The sequence below is a fragment of the Danio rerio genome, chromosome 13 (assembly GCF_049306965.1).
Source record: "Danio rerio strain Tuebingen ecotype United States chromosome 13, GRCz12tu, whole genome shotgun sequence".
NCBI lineage: Eukaryota > Metazoa > Chordata > Actinopteri > Cypriniformes > Danionidae > Danio > Danio rerio.
The window spans coordinates 3,098,063-3,114,364 of record NC_133188.1 but is presented as its reverse complement, the minus strand read 5'-3'; the positions used below and the strand labels follow the sequence as shown (position 1 = coordinate 3,114,364).

Here is a 16,302-nt window from a genome sequence, read left to right as displayed (position 1 = left end):
AAATCCCTGGATGTCCTTCGAAAAAGAGTAGGGGTTTCACCCCGGCATCCTGGCCAAATCTGCCCACTGGCCTCTGTCCATCATGGCCTCCTAACCATCCCCATATCATAATTGGCTTCTTCACTCTGTCTCCTCTGTACCAATCAGCTGGTGTGTGGTGTGCGGTGTGGCGCAAAATGGCTGCCGTCGCGTCATCCAGGTGAATGCTGCACACTGGTGGTGGTTGAGGAGATTCCCCCCCTATGTGTAAAAGTGCCTTGAGTGCCCAGAAAAGCGCTATATAAATGTGAGGAATTAATTAATTCCTCTCTGTGTAAAATCCACTGTAAAAGTATTGATGGAGTGGCCTTCAGAAAGTAAGGACATTAACCAGCTTAATATTGTGTCTGTTAAAGTCTTGTTTAAGGCAGTGTTCCCAGCAGACGAGTTGAACTTTGGCTGTTTGTGAATGGATAATGGCAGGATGGAGCCTAAACGAGAGTGTGTTTGTGGACATAATGGTACATGTGTGGATTCTGATAATCTGTCTTTGTGTGTTGATGTTAGTGTGTGTGTGTGTGTGTGCATCCTGCAGTCTGTGGCGCCGTCAATACGCCACAGCAGGAGACTTCATCACGTCCACTTACAGACAGGGTAAACTGAGCTGCACCGTGTGTAAAGCCCAGAGCAGGACCATCACTGTGTGCTTAACATGGCTTAACTGTGGCCATGGTGGAGATGAAGGGGGGGGGGGAGCAGGATGACAGCATATTGACTTAGTCTCATCTGTACTGCATGTTGTTGCCAGATGTTCGGATTATCCAGATTGCAGTATCAGATACAGATTTATTTTAGCGAGTTTTAAACCCACTGAACTGAAGCCTGATGTGTCTGGCTCGCTTTCATTGGGCTTTAAGTTTATTTATTTATTCATTTATTTTAATGGAAAATTGTAGGATGGTATTTGCATGTTTGGGTCACATGCATTGCTTTACTGAACTCAAGAAACGACATTTGCTGTTTGCTTAAACCACTTATTATTATGAAACAGCACAACTCTTGAGATTTTTTGGGGTGACAACTTAATTGTTTTAGGTTCAATTCACTTAGATTTCTAAAAACTAATTAATTTAATTCCTTAACTTTGCCCCAACACAAATCAATTGTGTGGAACCCAGCATTTTTTACCGTGTGGAAGTAAACTCCATTGTTGGATAGATTTATTGCAGTAGACTTGTGGGGATTTTTCATTTATTTTTTCCTAAACTAGAATGATATGCAGTATGTTTATTTACAGTAGACTGAATGCTTTATTGGTGTAAAATAACAAATTGCTTAAATGTGATAGAAAACATTTGGTTTTGACGGTAACAGACTTGACAGTAACAGAGTTGACAATAACAGAGTTGACTGTAACAGTTGACTTGTAACTGAGTTGACAATTACAGAGCTGATGATAACAGAGTTGATGGTAACAGAGTTGACAATAACAGAGTAGATGACAACAGTCAGCGGTAACAGCTGACAATTACAGAGTTGATGGTAACAGAGGTCACGGTAACAGTGTTGACAGTTGCAGAGTTGACAGTAACAGAGATGACAGTAGCTGAGATTTTGTCAATTACAGAGTTGACAATAACAGTGTTGACGATAACAGAGTTGATGATAATAGAGTTGACGTAACGGAGTTGACGATAACAAAGTAACAGAGTTGACAAAAACAGAGTTGACGGTAACAGAGTTGACAGTAGCTGAGATTTTGTCAATTACAGAGTTGACAATAACAGGGTTGACCGCAACAGTCAGCAGTAAAATAGTTGACAGTAACAGAATCGACAATAATAGTGTAGACAATAACAGAGTTGACAGTAACAGAGTTGACAATAATAGAGTAGACAATAACAGAGTTGATGAAAACAGAGTTGACAGTAACAGAATCGACAAAAATAGAGTTGACGATAATAGAGTTGACGATAACAGAGTTGACAGTAGCAGAATCGACAAAAATAGAGTTGACGATAATAGAGTTAACAGTAACAGAATCGACAATAATAGAGTAGACAATAACAGAGTTGACAGTAACAGAGTTGACAATAATAGAGTAGACAATAACAGAGTTAATGATAACAGAGTTGACGGTAACAGAATCGACAATAATAGAGCAGACAATAACAGAGTGATAAAAACCGTGCTGACGACAACAGTTGACAATAACAGAGTGACAAAAACAGTGTTGACAATAACAGAGTTGACTTAACAGAGTTGATGATAGCAGAGTTGACAATAACAGAATTGACAATAACAAGGTTGACAATAAAATAGTTGACAGTAACAGAGTTGACATTAGCAGACAGTAGCTGAGATTTTGTCAATAACAGAGTTGACAATAATTGAGTTTACGGTAACAGAGTTAACAATAACAGAGTTGACGATAAAAGAGTTGACAGTACCAGACTTGACGTAACAGAGTTGGTCAGAGTGTATTGTTGAGTTTTTTTTTGTTTGTTTGTTTGTTTGTTTTGTAAAATTTCAATTGCTGAAACACAGAAAAAGTTGTGGCCAAATGAAACCCTCAGAGTGCATGTTAGCTAATGAAATCTTATTGTAAATTGTGACCAAAATATGCAAGAGTCATTAGTTTTAACTTTACCTCCTTTTTTATACATTAAATTTAAAAAAAATTTTATACATTCCTTATTTAAAATAGAGATAATACGGATTGATGTGTGGTCTAGTTTAGCAAATCTGGATATTAATCTTCTACTGCTATACTTAGCCAGACCCCTCTTACCGTTTTCTACAAGGGAATGATGCACACAAAGAAAGGCCCGCCCCTACCTAATATTCAGTTTCAGCTATATACATAGTGAAATAAGAGTCCCAGCAACTTCAGGTTCAAGCCAGACCTTAAAGGAATAGTAAAAATAAAAATAAAAACAATAAAAAAGGTCATCATTGATCATTTGCTCTAAACCTGTTTAAGTTTCTTTTTTTTTTCCTGTTGAACACAAATGAAGATATAGATATATTTTTAAATGTTTAAAACCAGTAACCAATAATTATGAATTTCCAACATTCTTCACAATATCTTCTTTTATGTTCAACAGTGAAAAACAGGAGTAAATAGTGGATCAATTTTCATTTTAGTGCTAACTCTAAGCTGAATTTAGATGTTTTCAGTCAGGTTTGTCTGATAAAGGTTAGTTCAGGTCATCGTATCAACACACAGTATTGCTTCATTCTGGCACTGAGGCAGAAAATTAGATGATGTGGCGTCTCTGCTACCCTACAGTTAATCCGACATCATCCTGTCAGTCCGTGTGGTTTTACTCTCGTATTCTGGGATGAGCTACAATTTCAGAGAATCCCATGCATTTCCTTTTCTTTTTCTTTTCCTGAAAGGCAAAATATAAGTGCTAGGTGAAACACAACACATTATAGTAGGACTGCTCTCGCAAAAAACAAAAACATCTACACAAAGAAATATTGGTGCACAAAATTTTAATCTACCCATTATTTCTGTTAAAAACTCATTGCAGATCTTTTCTTACCGTTTTAGTTATATATTAAGGCTGATTTATACTTCTGCATCAAGCTCATGCGTATGCTATGGCGCAGCATACGCATGGATGCATAGCCCTCGCCATGGATGTCGGTGTTGCTGACGCGCTCCTCTACAAAAATGTAACTACACGTCACAATGACACGTATCGCAAGCTCTGTGAGTGGTTGGCATATTGTTCGAATCGCTCCAGGTGGACAATCTGAAATTAGTCAGACATTCACGCCACATTAACCAATCATGAGCTTGCTCTTGTAGTTATCCAGGTATAGTTTCTGGAGGAGTTCCCTGAACTCTCAGAGCTGGGTGTAGCTCTGAAAGGATCTAGTGCACTCAGACACAGCGCCGAACAAATCTATGCTGTTTTTCAGCCTTCCTAAAGCACATAAACACAGCTATTCTCTCAATAAAATCCATATTAGCTATTTAGCAACAAAGTCTCACCGGACAGACAGAAGCTCTGCCCATGACGTGAATCCGCGTCTATTGTGAAATTAATTTAATGCGCGAATGAAGCGAGTAAACTCAAAATGTTAACACAGTTATTTACGGGCAAATAGTGTGATTTATTTGTGCGTTTCATATCTGGTGTAAACACACTGTATGGAAGGTCATTTTCAAAAAACCATAATAGGCACTCTTTAATAATAGGCTACCAAATAAAACTACTTTTTAATAAAAGTGCTACCAAAGAAGCAAAGGAAAACCTTTTTCATGCATCAATAATGACATCAGTTTCACTAGATCTCAAATAAATGAACACTCGATCACTCAACGCATCCTTCATAAATAAGTCAAATAAAAAAGAAGTCACCCAAGCATCATAACCGCTGTTTCTCGAGCATTGCGCATTTCTCCAGAAAGCGTTCAGGTCAGTGTCAAACATCTGGTGTGCTGAAACACAATCTCAACCTCTGCTCAACAAAAGACGCTCTGCTGGTTTAATGTGCGCGCAGCCATCTGGCCCGGTCACTGACAGACCGCCATGTAGAGCCACTTTAGATGGCAGGATTACTGGGCTGTGACGGATCTGGCGGGACGCTTCGGGGACTGGGGGGTCTGTGTCCCACAGCGGGGGGAACCTGATCGCTGCAGGGCATGAATGAGTGAGCGGCGGCCTGCAGCAGTGGAACGGGCGCCTGGGGAGAGGTGGCGCACAATGAAGCCTCTCAGCAGCCAGACAGAAGAAGAGGACAGAGATGCGGGAGAAAAAAGACAGCTGACCTCACACAGATGTCCAGCACGGAGGTATATGGAGGCAGGACAAGGCCCAGTGAGCCCACCTGTAGGTCATGGCAGGTTAGACCCCTGCAAACAGGATAGAATGAAAGGGCGGGAGTGATTTCTCGTGGGATCTGTTTATTTGTGAGGGAAACTGACAAACAGAGAGAACTTTTGGTCCGTTTGGCTGTGTGAAAGGAACTCTTTATTGTGAAATTTTGCAACGAGTTGGCCCACAACTCTGCTTTCATCAACTCTGCTATTGTCAACTATGTTGCTGTCAACTCTGTTACTGTCAACACAACTATCATCAACTCTGCTACTGTCAGCTCTATTACAATCAACTCTGTTACTGTCAGCTGTGTTACCATCAACCCTGTTATTGTCAACTGTGTTACTGTCAACCTTGCTATCATCAACTCTGTTAATGTCAACCCAACTATCATCAACTCTGCTACTGCCAACTCTATTACAATCAACTCTGCTACCGTCAACTCTGTTACTGTCAACTCTGTTATCGTCAACTCTGTTACTGTCAACTCTGTTATCGTCAACTCTGTTACTGTCATCACTGCTATCAACAACTCTGTTATCGTCAAATCTGTTATTGTCAACTCTGTTACCCTCAACTTTATTATTGTCAACTTTTATCGTCAACTTTGTTGTCAACTCTGTTACTATCATCTCTGTTTTCATCAACTCTATTATCATCAACTATGTTACTGTCAACTCTGCTATCCTCAACTCTGTTTCTGTCAACTCTGTTATCGTCAAATCTGCTATCATCAACTCTATTACCATCAACTCTGTTATTGTCAACTCTGTTTCCGTCAAGTCTGTTATCTTTAACTCTGCTACTGTCAACTCTGTTATTGTCAACTCTATTATCGTCAACTCTGTTTCTGTCAAGTCTGTTGTTGTCAACTCTTATCCTCAACTTTGTTACGTCAACTCTGTTGTTATCTACTCTGTTTCCGTTATGTCTGTTATCAACAACTCTGTTATTGTCAACTTTTATTGTCAACTTTGTCAACACTGCTATTGTCAACTCTGCTACTGTCAACTCTGCTATCATCAACTCTGTTAATGTCAACTCTGTTTCTGTCAACCCTGTTTTTGTCAACTCTGTTATTGTCAAATCTGTTGTCAACTCTGTTACCATCAACCTTGTTATTGTCAACTCTTATCGTCAACTTTGTTGCGTCAACTGTTTCCGTTAACTCTGTTATTGTCATCTTTGTTACCATCAACTCGGTTACTGTCAACTTTGTTATTGTCAACTCTGTTATTGTCAACTCTTATTGTCAACTTTGTTATGTCAACACTGCTATTGTCAACTTTGCTACTGTCAACTCTGCTATCATCAACTCTGTTACCGCCAACCTGTTACTGTCAACTCTGCTATTGTCAACTCTGTTACAATCAACTTTGTTATTGTCAACTCTGTTATTCTCAACTCAGCTATCATCAACTCTGTTATCATCAACTCTATTATCATCAACTCTGTTATCGATAAATTTGTCATCGTCAACTCTATTAATGCCAACTCTGTTATTGTCAACTTTGCTACTGTTACTACTCTGCTACCCTGCTACTAATTAGAGATTAGTTTGTTAAAACTATTATACTTGGAAATTTGTTGAAAAAAATCCTCTCTCCATTAAACAGAAATTGGGGGAAAATGTACTGAAAGCTAAAAATTCTGACTTCATCTGTAGATTCCCAACTGTGTGTTTTTGCGTATGACAGATTTAGACTGTGGTTTATTAGTCTGAAGTTATCTACTCTGCTACTTTGACCCCATGCATGTTTTCTCCAAACATGGAAATCAGCAGGTGCCCGGATCAAAGCCAATCAGCACACGGCATTAACCAGAACCGCAGTCATTTTCCAGACATTGTTTTTCCTTTTCTGCATGACCTGAATAAAAAAGTACTGACATTGACAGTGGCCTAACATTTCATGCACTGCAGGTAATTTATGTCCAAGAAAGTTCTACAGTTGAAGTCAGAGTTATGAGTCCCCCTATATATTTTTTCCCAATTTCTGTTTAACAGAGAGAAGATTTTCAAGACATTTCTAAACATAATAGTTTTAATAACTCATTTATAATCACTGATTTCTTTTATTTTTGCCATGGTGACAGTGAATAATATTTGACTAGATATTTTTAAGATACTGGTATTCAGCTTAAAGTGACATTTAAAGGCTTAACTAGGTTAATTAGGCAAACCTTGTTTAACAGTGGTTTGTTCTGTAGGCAATCAGAACAAATATAGCTTAAGGCGGCTAATAATAATGACCTTAAATGGTCTTTAAAAAATATTAAAACTGCTTTTATTTTAGCCGAAATAAAACAAATAAGATTTTCGCCAAAAGAAAAAACCTAGGAAATACTGTGAAAAATTCCTGAATCTGTTAAACATAATTTGGAAAATATTTGATAAAGAAAAATTCACATGAGGATAAATAATTATGGCTTCAACTGTATTTGCAGTGCTTTCTGAACACTAAATGTTTTCCACATCTCCTCTTCATTTCTCTGCATCACTTACTCTGCTGACATTAGCTATAAAGTACGAAATCCAAACAAAGCAAAAGTGCACTAAGCAAATTGACCTTAAGTCACTGTGGTTTCAGCAGCTATGAATCGTAAACGTTCGTCTTCAGCAATTTTTTTTTAAGCGCTGTGTGGAAAAATGAAAACTGCATGCATGACCGTTTTCTATAAACATAAATGAAAGTTCATGTTGAGGAAAGCCAGACGTGCTCTCTGGATATTCACAGACACACTTCAGATATTGCTGCCGAGCATATTTCATTAGAAACAGCACAACTCAAGAAAGAGCTTGACTCCACATGGTTATATTCTTGATCAGTTTTACTAACAAACCTTGATTCTGATGAATTGCATTATTATTATTGTTTTTTTTTTTTTTTTTCATGCTTATTCTGCAAACGTACTTCACACATTTCTGGAGAGCACAAAATACGTCTCAGGAGGTATGTTTTTTTGGAGTTTTTGTTTTTGCAAATCCACTAGAGGTCACTGTGTACGCTTTTTGAGATCTCAATTTTCTCTCGTTAGTGCCATTGCATAAATCCAGCGGAGGCCGCTGTAGACTGACTGAATGACCAACCAACTAAAAGCCAGACCCACCACCTTCCCTAAACCCAACCAATAGTGTTTTCAAAAGCATAGATTAACCAGCGTCCACCCACTTCTTTAAACCCAACCAATAATGTTTTCAAAAACACTGATTGACCAGCATCCACCCACTTTCTTTAAACCCAACCAATAGTGTTTTCAAAAGCAAGCACCGATTGACCAGGGTCCACCCACTTCTCTAAACCCAACCAATAGTGTTTTCAAAAACACTGATTGACCAACGTCCACCCACTTCTCTAAACCCAACCGATAGTGTTTTTAACAATCCTGTAAAATAAAAGCCCTTGCCTGATTTTTTACACGTTTTCAGATTTGACCACATTCTCATCTTGTTATTTACTTGTTTATTTTATTTTTTGGCTTTTGTTTTGTCTTACCGGCTTTCTGGACACGTCATCGTGGTCAAAACCTCTGAGTCTCAAGTCTGCCAACGTATGCTTTGAGCCACTGGACAAACTGGTAATGACGGGAAAGCCGTCCACATGGAGCTAAGTGGTCAGCTGATAAACGCGAAAAGGAACGGCGACATACCGGCCCCTAGTGTTCGTTTTAAAGACGAAATGCAGCCATACGTACCTCTGGGTACATAATTCATGATCTCCAGAAATGTAAATAGGGCTATGTTTTCAGAATGAGTCTGTGTTGCATAACTATTTTTTGATCACGTTTTCACTGTAATTGTCAATAAAATGTCTCATTAAAAGCATCTTTACACTGGTCAAATAATTTTTAACTAACCCAGGCTCATTCTGAAAACTTAGTCATGTGGGCATTTCCAGAGACCGCAAAATACGTCCCGGGAGGTACGTATTTTGCAGTTTTTGTTTTTGTGAATCCGCGAGAGGGCGCTGTGTGCGACTTTTCATTTCCCAAATCTCTTTCTGGAGTGCCATCCGCACCCGCTGTTCTCAAGTAAACCCACTAGAGGGCACTGTAGAACGACTGTCCGTCTTATTGACTGAATGACTGACCAGCCGGCCGACCAATCGACTGACCCACCGTCCTCCTTCCCTAAACCCAACCAATTTTATAGATTGACCCACCCACCTGCTTACTTCCCTAAACCCAACCAACGATTTACAAAAGCCGTCCAGAAAAAGAAAAGCCCTCATCTGACTTTTACCACGTTTTCAGATTTCACCACATTCTCACACTGTTATACACTTGTTTAGTTTATTTTTTGGATTCTGTTTTTTTCTTACTTGATTTCTGGAACAGCTCTTGCCCAACTCGAACCCCGTCGTCGTGGTCAACCCCTCTCTGCGACTGAAGTTCGCCGACGTACACGATGAGCTAACTGGATAAACTAGTTGCGTCGGGAAAGCGCTCCACACAAAGGTAAGCGGTTAGCTGGTAAACGCGAAAAGGAACACCGTCGTACCGCCCCGTAGCGTCCGTTTAAAAAAATTAACGTACCTCTGACTACATAATTCGCTGTCTCCAGAAACGTCCACGGGACTACATTTTCAGAATGAGCCTGTGTTGTTTTTAACAGCGTCATTAATATTTAATGTAAGTCATAAGAGCCTGATATAATATAGCATTAATAGGTGTATATAATATAGCCTATATACACAATAAAATATAATATTACAAAGGTCAATATAATTTAATACATCTATAATAAAATATAGGATATTATAATATATACCTAATAATATATAATATAACATAATATAATTTATGCCTAATATAATATAATATAGGCATAAAATAATATAATTTATGCCTAATATAATATAATACAATACTATATAACATAATATAGGGATAAATTTATATAATATATGCCTAATTCAATATAGGCATAATATAATATTATAGGCCAAAATAATTTAATAGACCTAGGCTATAAAGTGGGCCAATATAATATGTATGTATATATATAATATAATATAATAAATATAATATATTGTAATATAATATATATTAATATAACCTATATGATGCCTTTGCATATGTTAAAAACTGCACCATTTGCTTCTAAAAAATCAAATAATAGGCAAAGAAAGAAAGAAAGAAAGAAAGAAAGAAAGAAAGAAAGAAAGAAAACGTAGCTAGAATATTTCTCTTATTTTTGTTTGTAGCCTATTAGCATATTGCTAGCCCCAGGCGGTCGGCTCGGCAGGCGGAGACGCGTTAATCCGCCTTAAGAAAAGTGCATTTTTTTGAGTGTTTTCCATGACAACAGAGCAAACTTTGTGCTCCAAAAATCCCACTGTGTTTTTAAAAGAACGTTTGCATATAAATCCATTTAGAGCGACTGTATAGGGACGGGTTGTTTCCCTTTGACGACGTTTTCGTGATGGAGGGGATTATTATAGGGAGTTTTCCGACCCCTCGCATTCACGTTTCCCTTAACATCGATTTTGCGCCACCTTTAGCGAAGTACGTGGAGTTGATTGCAGACATGTGTCAGTCAAACATCATCATTAATCATTGCTGCCTATAGTGCATTTGATGGATTGGGCTTTAGGCTACAGTTTAAATCAGAATAGTATTAGCCCTCCTGCATATTTTTTTCCAATTTCTGTTTAACAGAAAGTTTTTTAGCCCCACAACTCATTTGTAAACATAATAGTTTTAATAACTAATTTGTTTTATCTCTGCTATGATGACATTGAATTATGTTAATTAGGCAAGTCGTATTGCGTTATTGCTTAAGGGGGCTAATAATATTGACCCTAAAATGGTTTACCAGAAATTAAAACTGCTTTTATATCTAGTAAAATTAAAACAAATAAGACTTTCTTCGGAAGAAAAAAATGTTATAGGAAATAATGTGAAAAATTTCTTGCTCTGTTAAAAATCATTTGGGAAATATTTGCAAAAATGAATAAAATAAAAATTCACAAGAAAGCGAATAATTCTGACTTCAACTGTATGAGAGCGGGGGACGAAAATTTTTAAAAGATAATATTTTAGACAGAAATATAGTCTATGTTTGCTGTGGGTATAACTCATAAGTGTGGTCTATCAATATGGTGGTATTTTGTACAAATGTTAAACAACTTCAAAATAATTTTACTTTATAGCCAACATAAATTGTATTGTTACTTTGGTAACACTCCACAATAAGAGGTGTAGTGTATATATATATATATATATATATATATATATATATATATATATATATATATATATATATATATATATATATATATATATATATATATACATATATATAGGCCGTATTATAGGCCTAATATGCTATATTATATCATGCTCTTATGACTTACATTTATTTACATTTATAACATACAGAAAAGGTAAATGAATAACCTTAAGTAAATTTGAAACCGAATCGGTCTATATAAACTTTTTCCTCAGTCAATATTCAATTGAAAAGCGCTTAAGAGCAGAGATGTAAATGTGAGCTTCTTGTTTGCAAACGGTGTTTTAGTGGGGGGTGATAATGACGCGATCGCCTCTGCTGATATTAATGAACCATTATCATGCAGGCCGATAACATTGTTTCTCTCTCTGCTTGACTCCAAATGTCATGCATGCCATTCATCAACAAAACTAACATTGTCTAAACGGGATTCTTTCAGGCGACACCTATTCCAGAGAAGTGTATTGGGTTGACTTGAATTTTAACATGCACTAAAAATGGGTTTTCCCTGAATGCTGTCTGTATTAAAGAAAGGTAATGATGTTAAAGAAAACATGCAACACTTTAAAATAGTGCTCTATTAGTTATTGTTAGTTGTATTTACTACATTGTAAAAAAAAAATCCATATTTTTTTAAGCTGAATCAAATTAACCTTATGAGTCCATTGAACTTATATTATGGTAAACTGACTTAAAACAGCTCGTGTAACTTACAAAATTAGTTAGAACATGATTAACTTAGTTTAATAATTTACAGTGAACTAACAATGTTGTCATGATTGGTCTTATTATTTGTACAGTGTATTTACATGAACAAGCAATACATTTATTACGGTAATTATTAGTGTTTGACGTTAGTTATGCATTAGTTATTGATGACTATGATTAATAAATGCTTACCCAAGGTTAGTCATACTTTTTAATGTTAGTAAATATAGCCAATGGACCATTATTTTAAAATGTTGCCTAAATATAAACATAAATAAAATGTTTAGCTATTTTAAATATGTGTAGGGTGGACAACTTATTTTACTTTTATTTTTTATTGTAGACTATAAAACCCAACAGTCAACTTTATCAAATGAGTAACTCAAAATTGACTGAAAGTTAATTCTACTCATTTGAAAAGAGTTTTGAACTCAGTGTTGAAGGAAATGAGTTAATTAAATGCATCATTACTTCAACCAAATGGAGTAAGTTCACAGTACTTATATAGATTTGTTTTTTTAACTTAAATTGTTTGCTGCAATCGGTTTCCTCAAACGGTTTGAGTTGCCCTAACTTTTTGGGTCTTACAGTGTAGTATCTAATTGGCTATAATTATTTTAACATCCATAAGATGGAGCTAAATGTCTCTTTCTGTTGCGTTTGTCCTGTGTAGGCCTACAATAACCACCATATTTGAGTTGAAACTTGTCGACATTACTAACACTGCAAAAAATATATAAGATCGATTAGTCCTGACAGCATATGTTTAAGGTCATTTTAACTTAAAAGTAATCATGTTCTAACTTAATTTTATAAGTTATGCAATCAGTTTTAAGTCAGTTTAACATAATATAAGTTTATTGGACCCATAAGGTTAATTTTATTCGGCTCTATTTTATTTCTGCAGTGTAAGCTAATTATAATATAGTTATATAATTGTGCTTATATTTTGTGTATAACATTGAGGTACAGTACTTATATTGAGGCTGCTTCATCACCCGAGACCCATCTCAAACACACACCAGTGAACTTTTTCACTACTTTTAGACTAACATCACCTAATTACGTTAGCTTAATTAGTGCTAAATAAAAATGGACGCATGGCAAGCGGCCCTGAAGCAAGGCTCCTGCTGATCGGCTCTTACTGCTCCAGTTTCCAGGTTGATTGTATTTGTTAATTAGCTGCTAACAGCATGATAATGCATGCTTGATGGATAGCCGTGTGTGTCCCTGGCATTCGGCCCTGTGTGTGCTGTTCCTGGCCAACATTTTTGACGACTAGTTTTCGTAATAAATGCGTAATACTAACTATACGCATCATCCACTGTGGTTTATCACCTTTGTTTTGAACTTTAAATCCACTTATCACATTGTTGAATAATTTATGCCGTAAATTTCATCAAAGTCTACCAACACAGCTTCATATCATGGAATGTAAGTTGCGTCTTATCTCGCGCGAGTTTAACAAAGCTTACAAATGCCATGTTTCCATCATTTCTCCCCCCTCTGCCCAATAGCCCGCCCGTATCTGTTTTTCATTTAAACTTTTTTTTAACTTCTCCGACCCTAGAGACATAATTATACACATTTTTCTTTCCGAAAGTCAGAGGGACTTGCAAACTGAGCCGAGTCTAATGCGGTGCAAAAACACAATTAAATGCTTGCTTAAAACATTCGGTAAACACACAGACATGCAACTAACTGTATCGTGTAGATGTTCAGCCATGTACAGGCCTACTTCAGATAAATAAATAAAGGGAAAGTACAAGATGTTGAGTAGCTACGGCTTTAAATATAGCTTGCACTGCACAAAATTGTGGTTAGTGGGAAGCTGGAGGCTTTAATTAAGACACTAACAAATAATCAACAGAACAAATATCCAACAAAATAAGAATATAGGCTATTCTCTTGAAGCCAGGTCAGATTAAAGATTTGTGTTGTAAAGTAGCCTATTTATTTATTTATTTATGAATCCCAGCAAACACTTTTATGTTTAATAGACGTCTAATATACATCTAAAAGTAAACAGCTTGGCTAAAACGAGGCTAAACTTCACTGAAAAAAAATATTCAAAGATGATTCCTTTGATTTACTTAATTTCTTTAAGTTAAGGGGTTGTAAACAATTTATTTGGGCTAAATATAAACAAACAAATTAAGCTGAAAATTATTAAATTTAATTTGTTTGTTTAAACTCAACACATATAAATTATTTGCAACAATTTAGCAGACATAATTTTTTTCTAATAGACATCTTGGAATAGTCCAAAACTAGACTAGTCGTCAAATAGACAGATCAGACAGACTGTAAATGTGTAGTCATTCATTTCTGCATTTTTGATGACTAGTTTTGGCCTATTTTTAGATGTCTATTAGATTTTCTCTGACAGCCCAAATTTAGTCTTGTTTTAGCCCCAGACGATATGTTTAGACGTCTATTAGACATGTTTTGAAAACAAAAGATGCTTGTCAAATAACAGCAAATATGAATAAATGTTAAGAAGGGAGTTTAAAACAGGCTAATAACTATAAAAGTTTTGTTGTTGTTGTTGTTGTTAGCATGTGTAGTCTTTTTTTTATATTTGAGTCAAAATGATGATACATTAGTACTGCAATTTACAAAAGCCACCCACTAAAATGTTGCTAATTTATTGTAATTTTGCTAATTCATACTTATTTGTAAATTACACACAGTCAAGAAGAAACACTTTTCCCTATAATGTGGCATTTTTGTAATTATTTACCAAATTAGCCTGGAAACTTTAGCAGAACAAAAGGAGAAATTTTGAAGAATGTGCTGGTCACTTTTTTATGTAGTTTTCTAATGTCGGATGGCATTGCAAATGTTTCACTTTGCGTTCTAAATGTTTGGCAACTCCTTGCATAAATCCATCTACATGCATTCAAACTGCCTAACACATGATGTTTGCATTCCTTTCTGAAGCTTGATATCAATATTCGTACAGTCGCTTTGTGAAAAAGACTTTCCTTGCATTCCGCAGAAGAACGCGCTAATGCGGGTCCAAGGCAGCATGCGGGTGAGTAAACCAGTTTAATTTGGGAGTGCACTATTCCTTTAAGTCAGAAGTGCAGCTTTTCCACAGAAGCAGAGGGCCGAGTCGATTGCCAGTCAAGGTGACGTCAGACCGATCGAGAGACGCGCTCGGGCTCGGTGCTGCTGCGGCGCGCGCTCGAGACCCCCGCCAACCGAGCGCACACGCGCAACTGTCACCATGATCAGCCTTATATGGGGTGGATCTTAAATCATAACTGCAAGATGAAGACAGCATCATCATAGAGAGGGCAGCATCATAGACTTAATTCCTCGGGATCCTGAAGCCTTCACGCCGCACAATACTACACTCCGGCACGGCCAGACTGCCTGCAGCTGCCAGGCGGGTAGGCGGAGGCTGGAAGGGGGAACACATCTATTTTCTGCTAATAATCATAAGTAATAAAATGAAGCGGAGAAAGATGGTGGTAGCGGCGGGCTTCTGCGTCTCGTTCATCTTGGGCACGCTGATGAATTTATTGTTCATTCCGGGATTCGAGCACCACAGCGAGCGGGTGCACCGCCACCACCACCACCACGAGAAACATACGGACGCTCCTGCCCGGCTTCAGATCGACGACTCGCCGCCGGTAGAACCGGCCACTGTTGGGCGACTCTCTGAGCTCCAGCGGCAAATACGCGAGCGGCTGGACGAGGTTTTGCGGTACCGACAGGCGCACTGGCTCGGCACCGGACCTCTGGAACGCCGGCGACTAATGGACCTGGAGCAACGTAGCGAGTGGGAATCATACAAAGGAATTGAGAAAATTAATCATTACGATCCATCGCGATCGACTCCCGCAGTGTCCATAGCAACAAAATCGCACCGGGAGATTACGCGCGAGTCGGGGCTCGGCTGCGGCAGTATCGATAACGTTACCAATGTCCAGTATTTGGGCTCTGGATACACAAAGGCGGTTTACAGGGCAGCTTTGAACAGCAGCTTCTCCGTCGCGTTAAAATCAGTCGATTTTGGAGGTCACGACATGGAGAATTGTGTGAAGAAATACGCATCGTCTGCAGACTGTTACAAACTCGCATCCTTCAAAATTATCAAGGAAATGACGCTGATGGAGAGACTGCAGCACCCCAACATTCTCAAGGTAATGTGGATTATATTGTAAAATTGTTTTGGAATCACACTTCATTGGTGTTCAAATTATATATATATATATATATATATATATATAATTATATATATATAATTATATATATATATATATATATATATATATATATATATATATATATATATATATATATATATATTTATATATATATATATATATAGTGCTCAGCAATTTTGCGTACATCCCATTTTCAAAATGAATATTTCTCAATAAATATAGGTATTTTGGTGCAAAACAGGTTTATTAAACAGATATATTTATTAAAATATAATTTTAGCCACCGAACATCTTTACAAATAGAAAGATAATACGTTTAAATATTTTCCCCTAACATATAAATTAGACCTACACATTTTTGGACTGTTTT

General features: G+C 37.1%; 2 protein-coding genes across 5 annotated transcripts in view; both read left to right on the top strand.

Annotated features, from left to right (window-relative positions):
- fbxo9 (F-box protein 9) overlaps window positions 1-16,302 on the top strand; it is an 884,197-nt gene that overhangs the window by 106,538 nt on the left and 761,357 nt on the right. The window lies entirely within an intron of this gene.
- Window positions 15,026-16,302, top strand: part of pkdcca (protein kinase domain containing, cytoplasmic a) — a 259,947-nt gene continuing 258,670 nt past the window's right edge. For 3 of the 4 annotated variants that reach the window (XM_073919613.1, XM_073919615.1, XM_073919614.1), the window contains exon 1: window positions 15,026-15,908. In XM_073919613.1, the coding sequence (XP_073775714.1) occupies window positions 15,213-15,908 (696 nt within the window). In that variant the 5' untranslated portion in view covers window positions 15,026-15,212. 4 annotated transcript variants of the gene reach the window in all.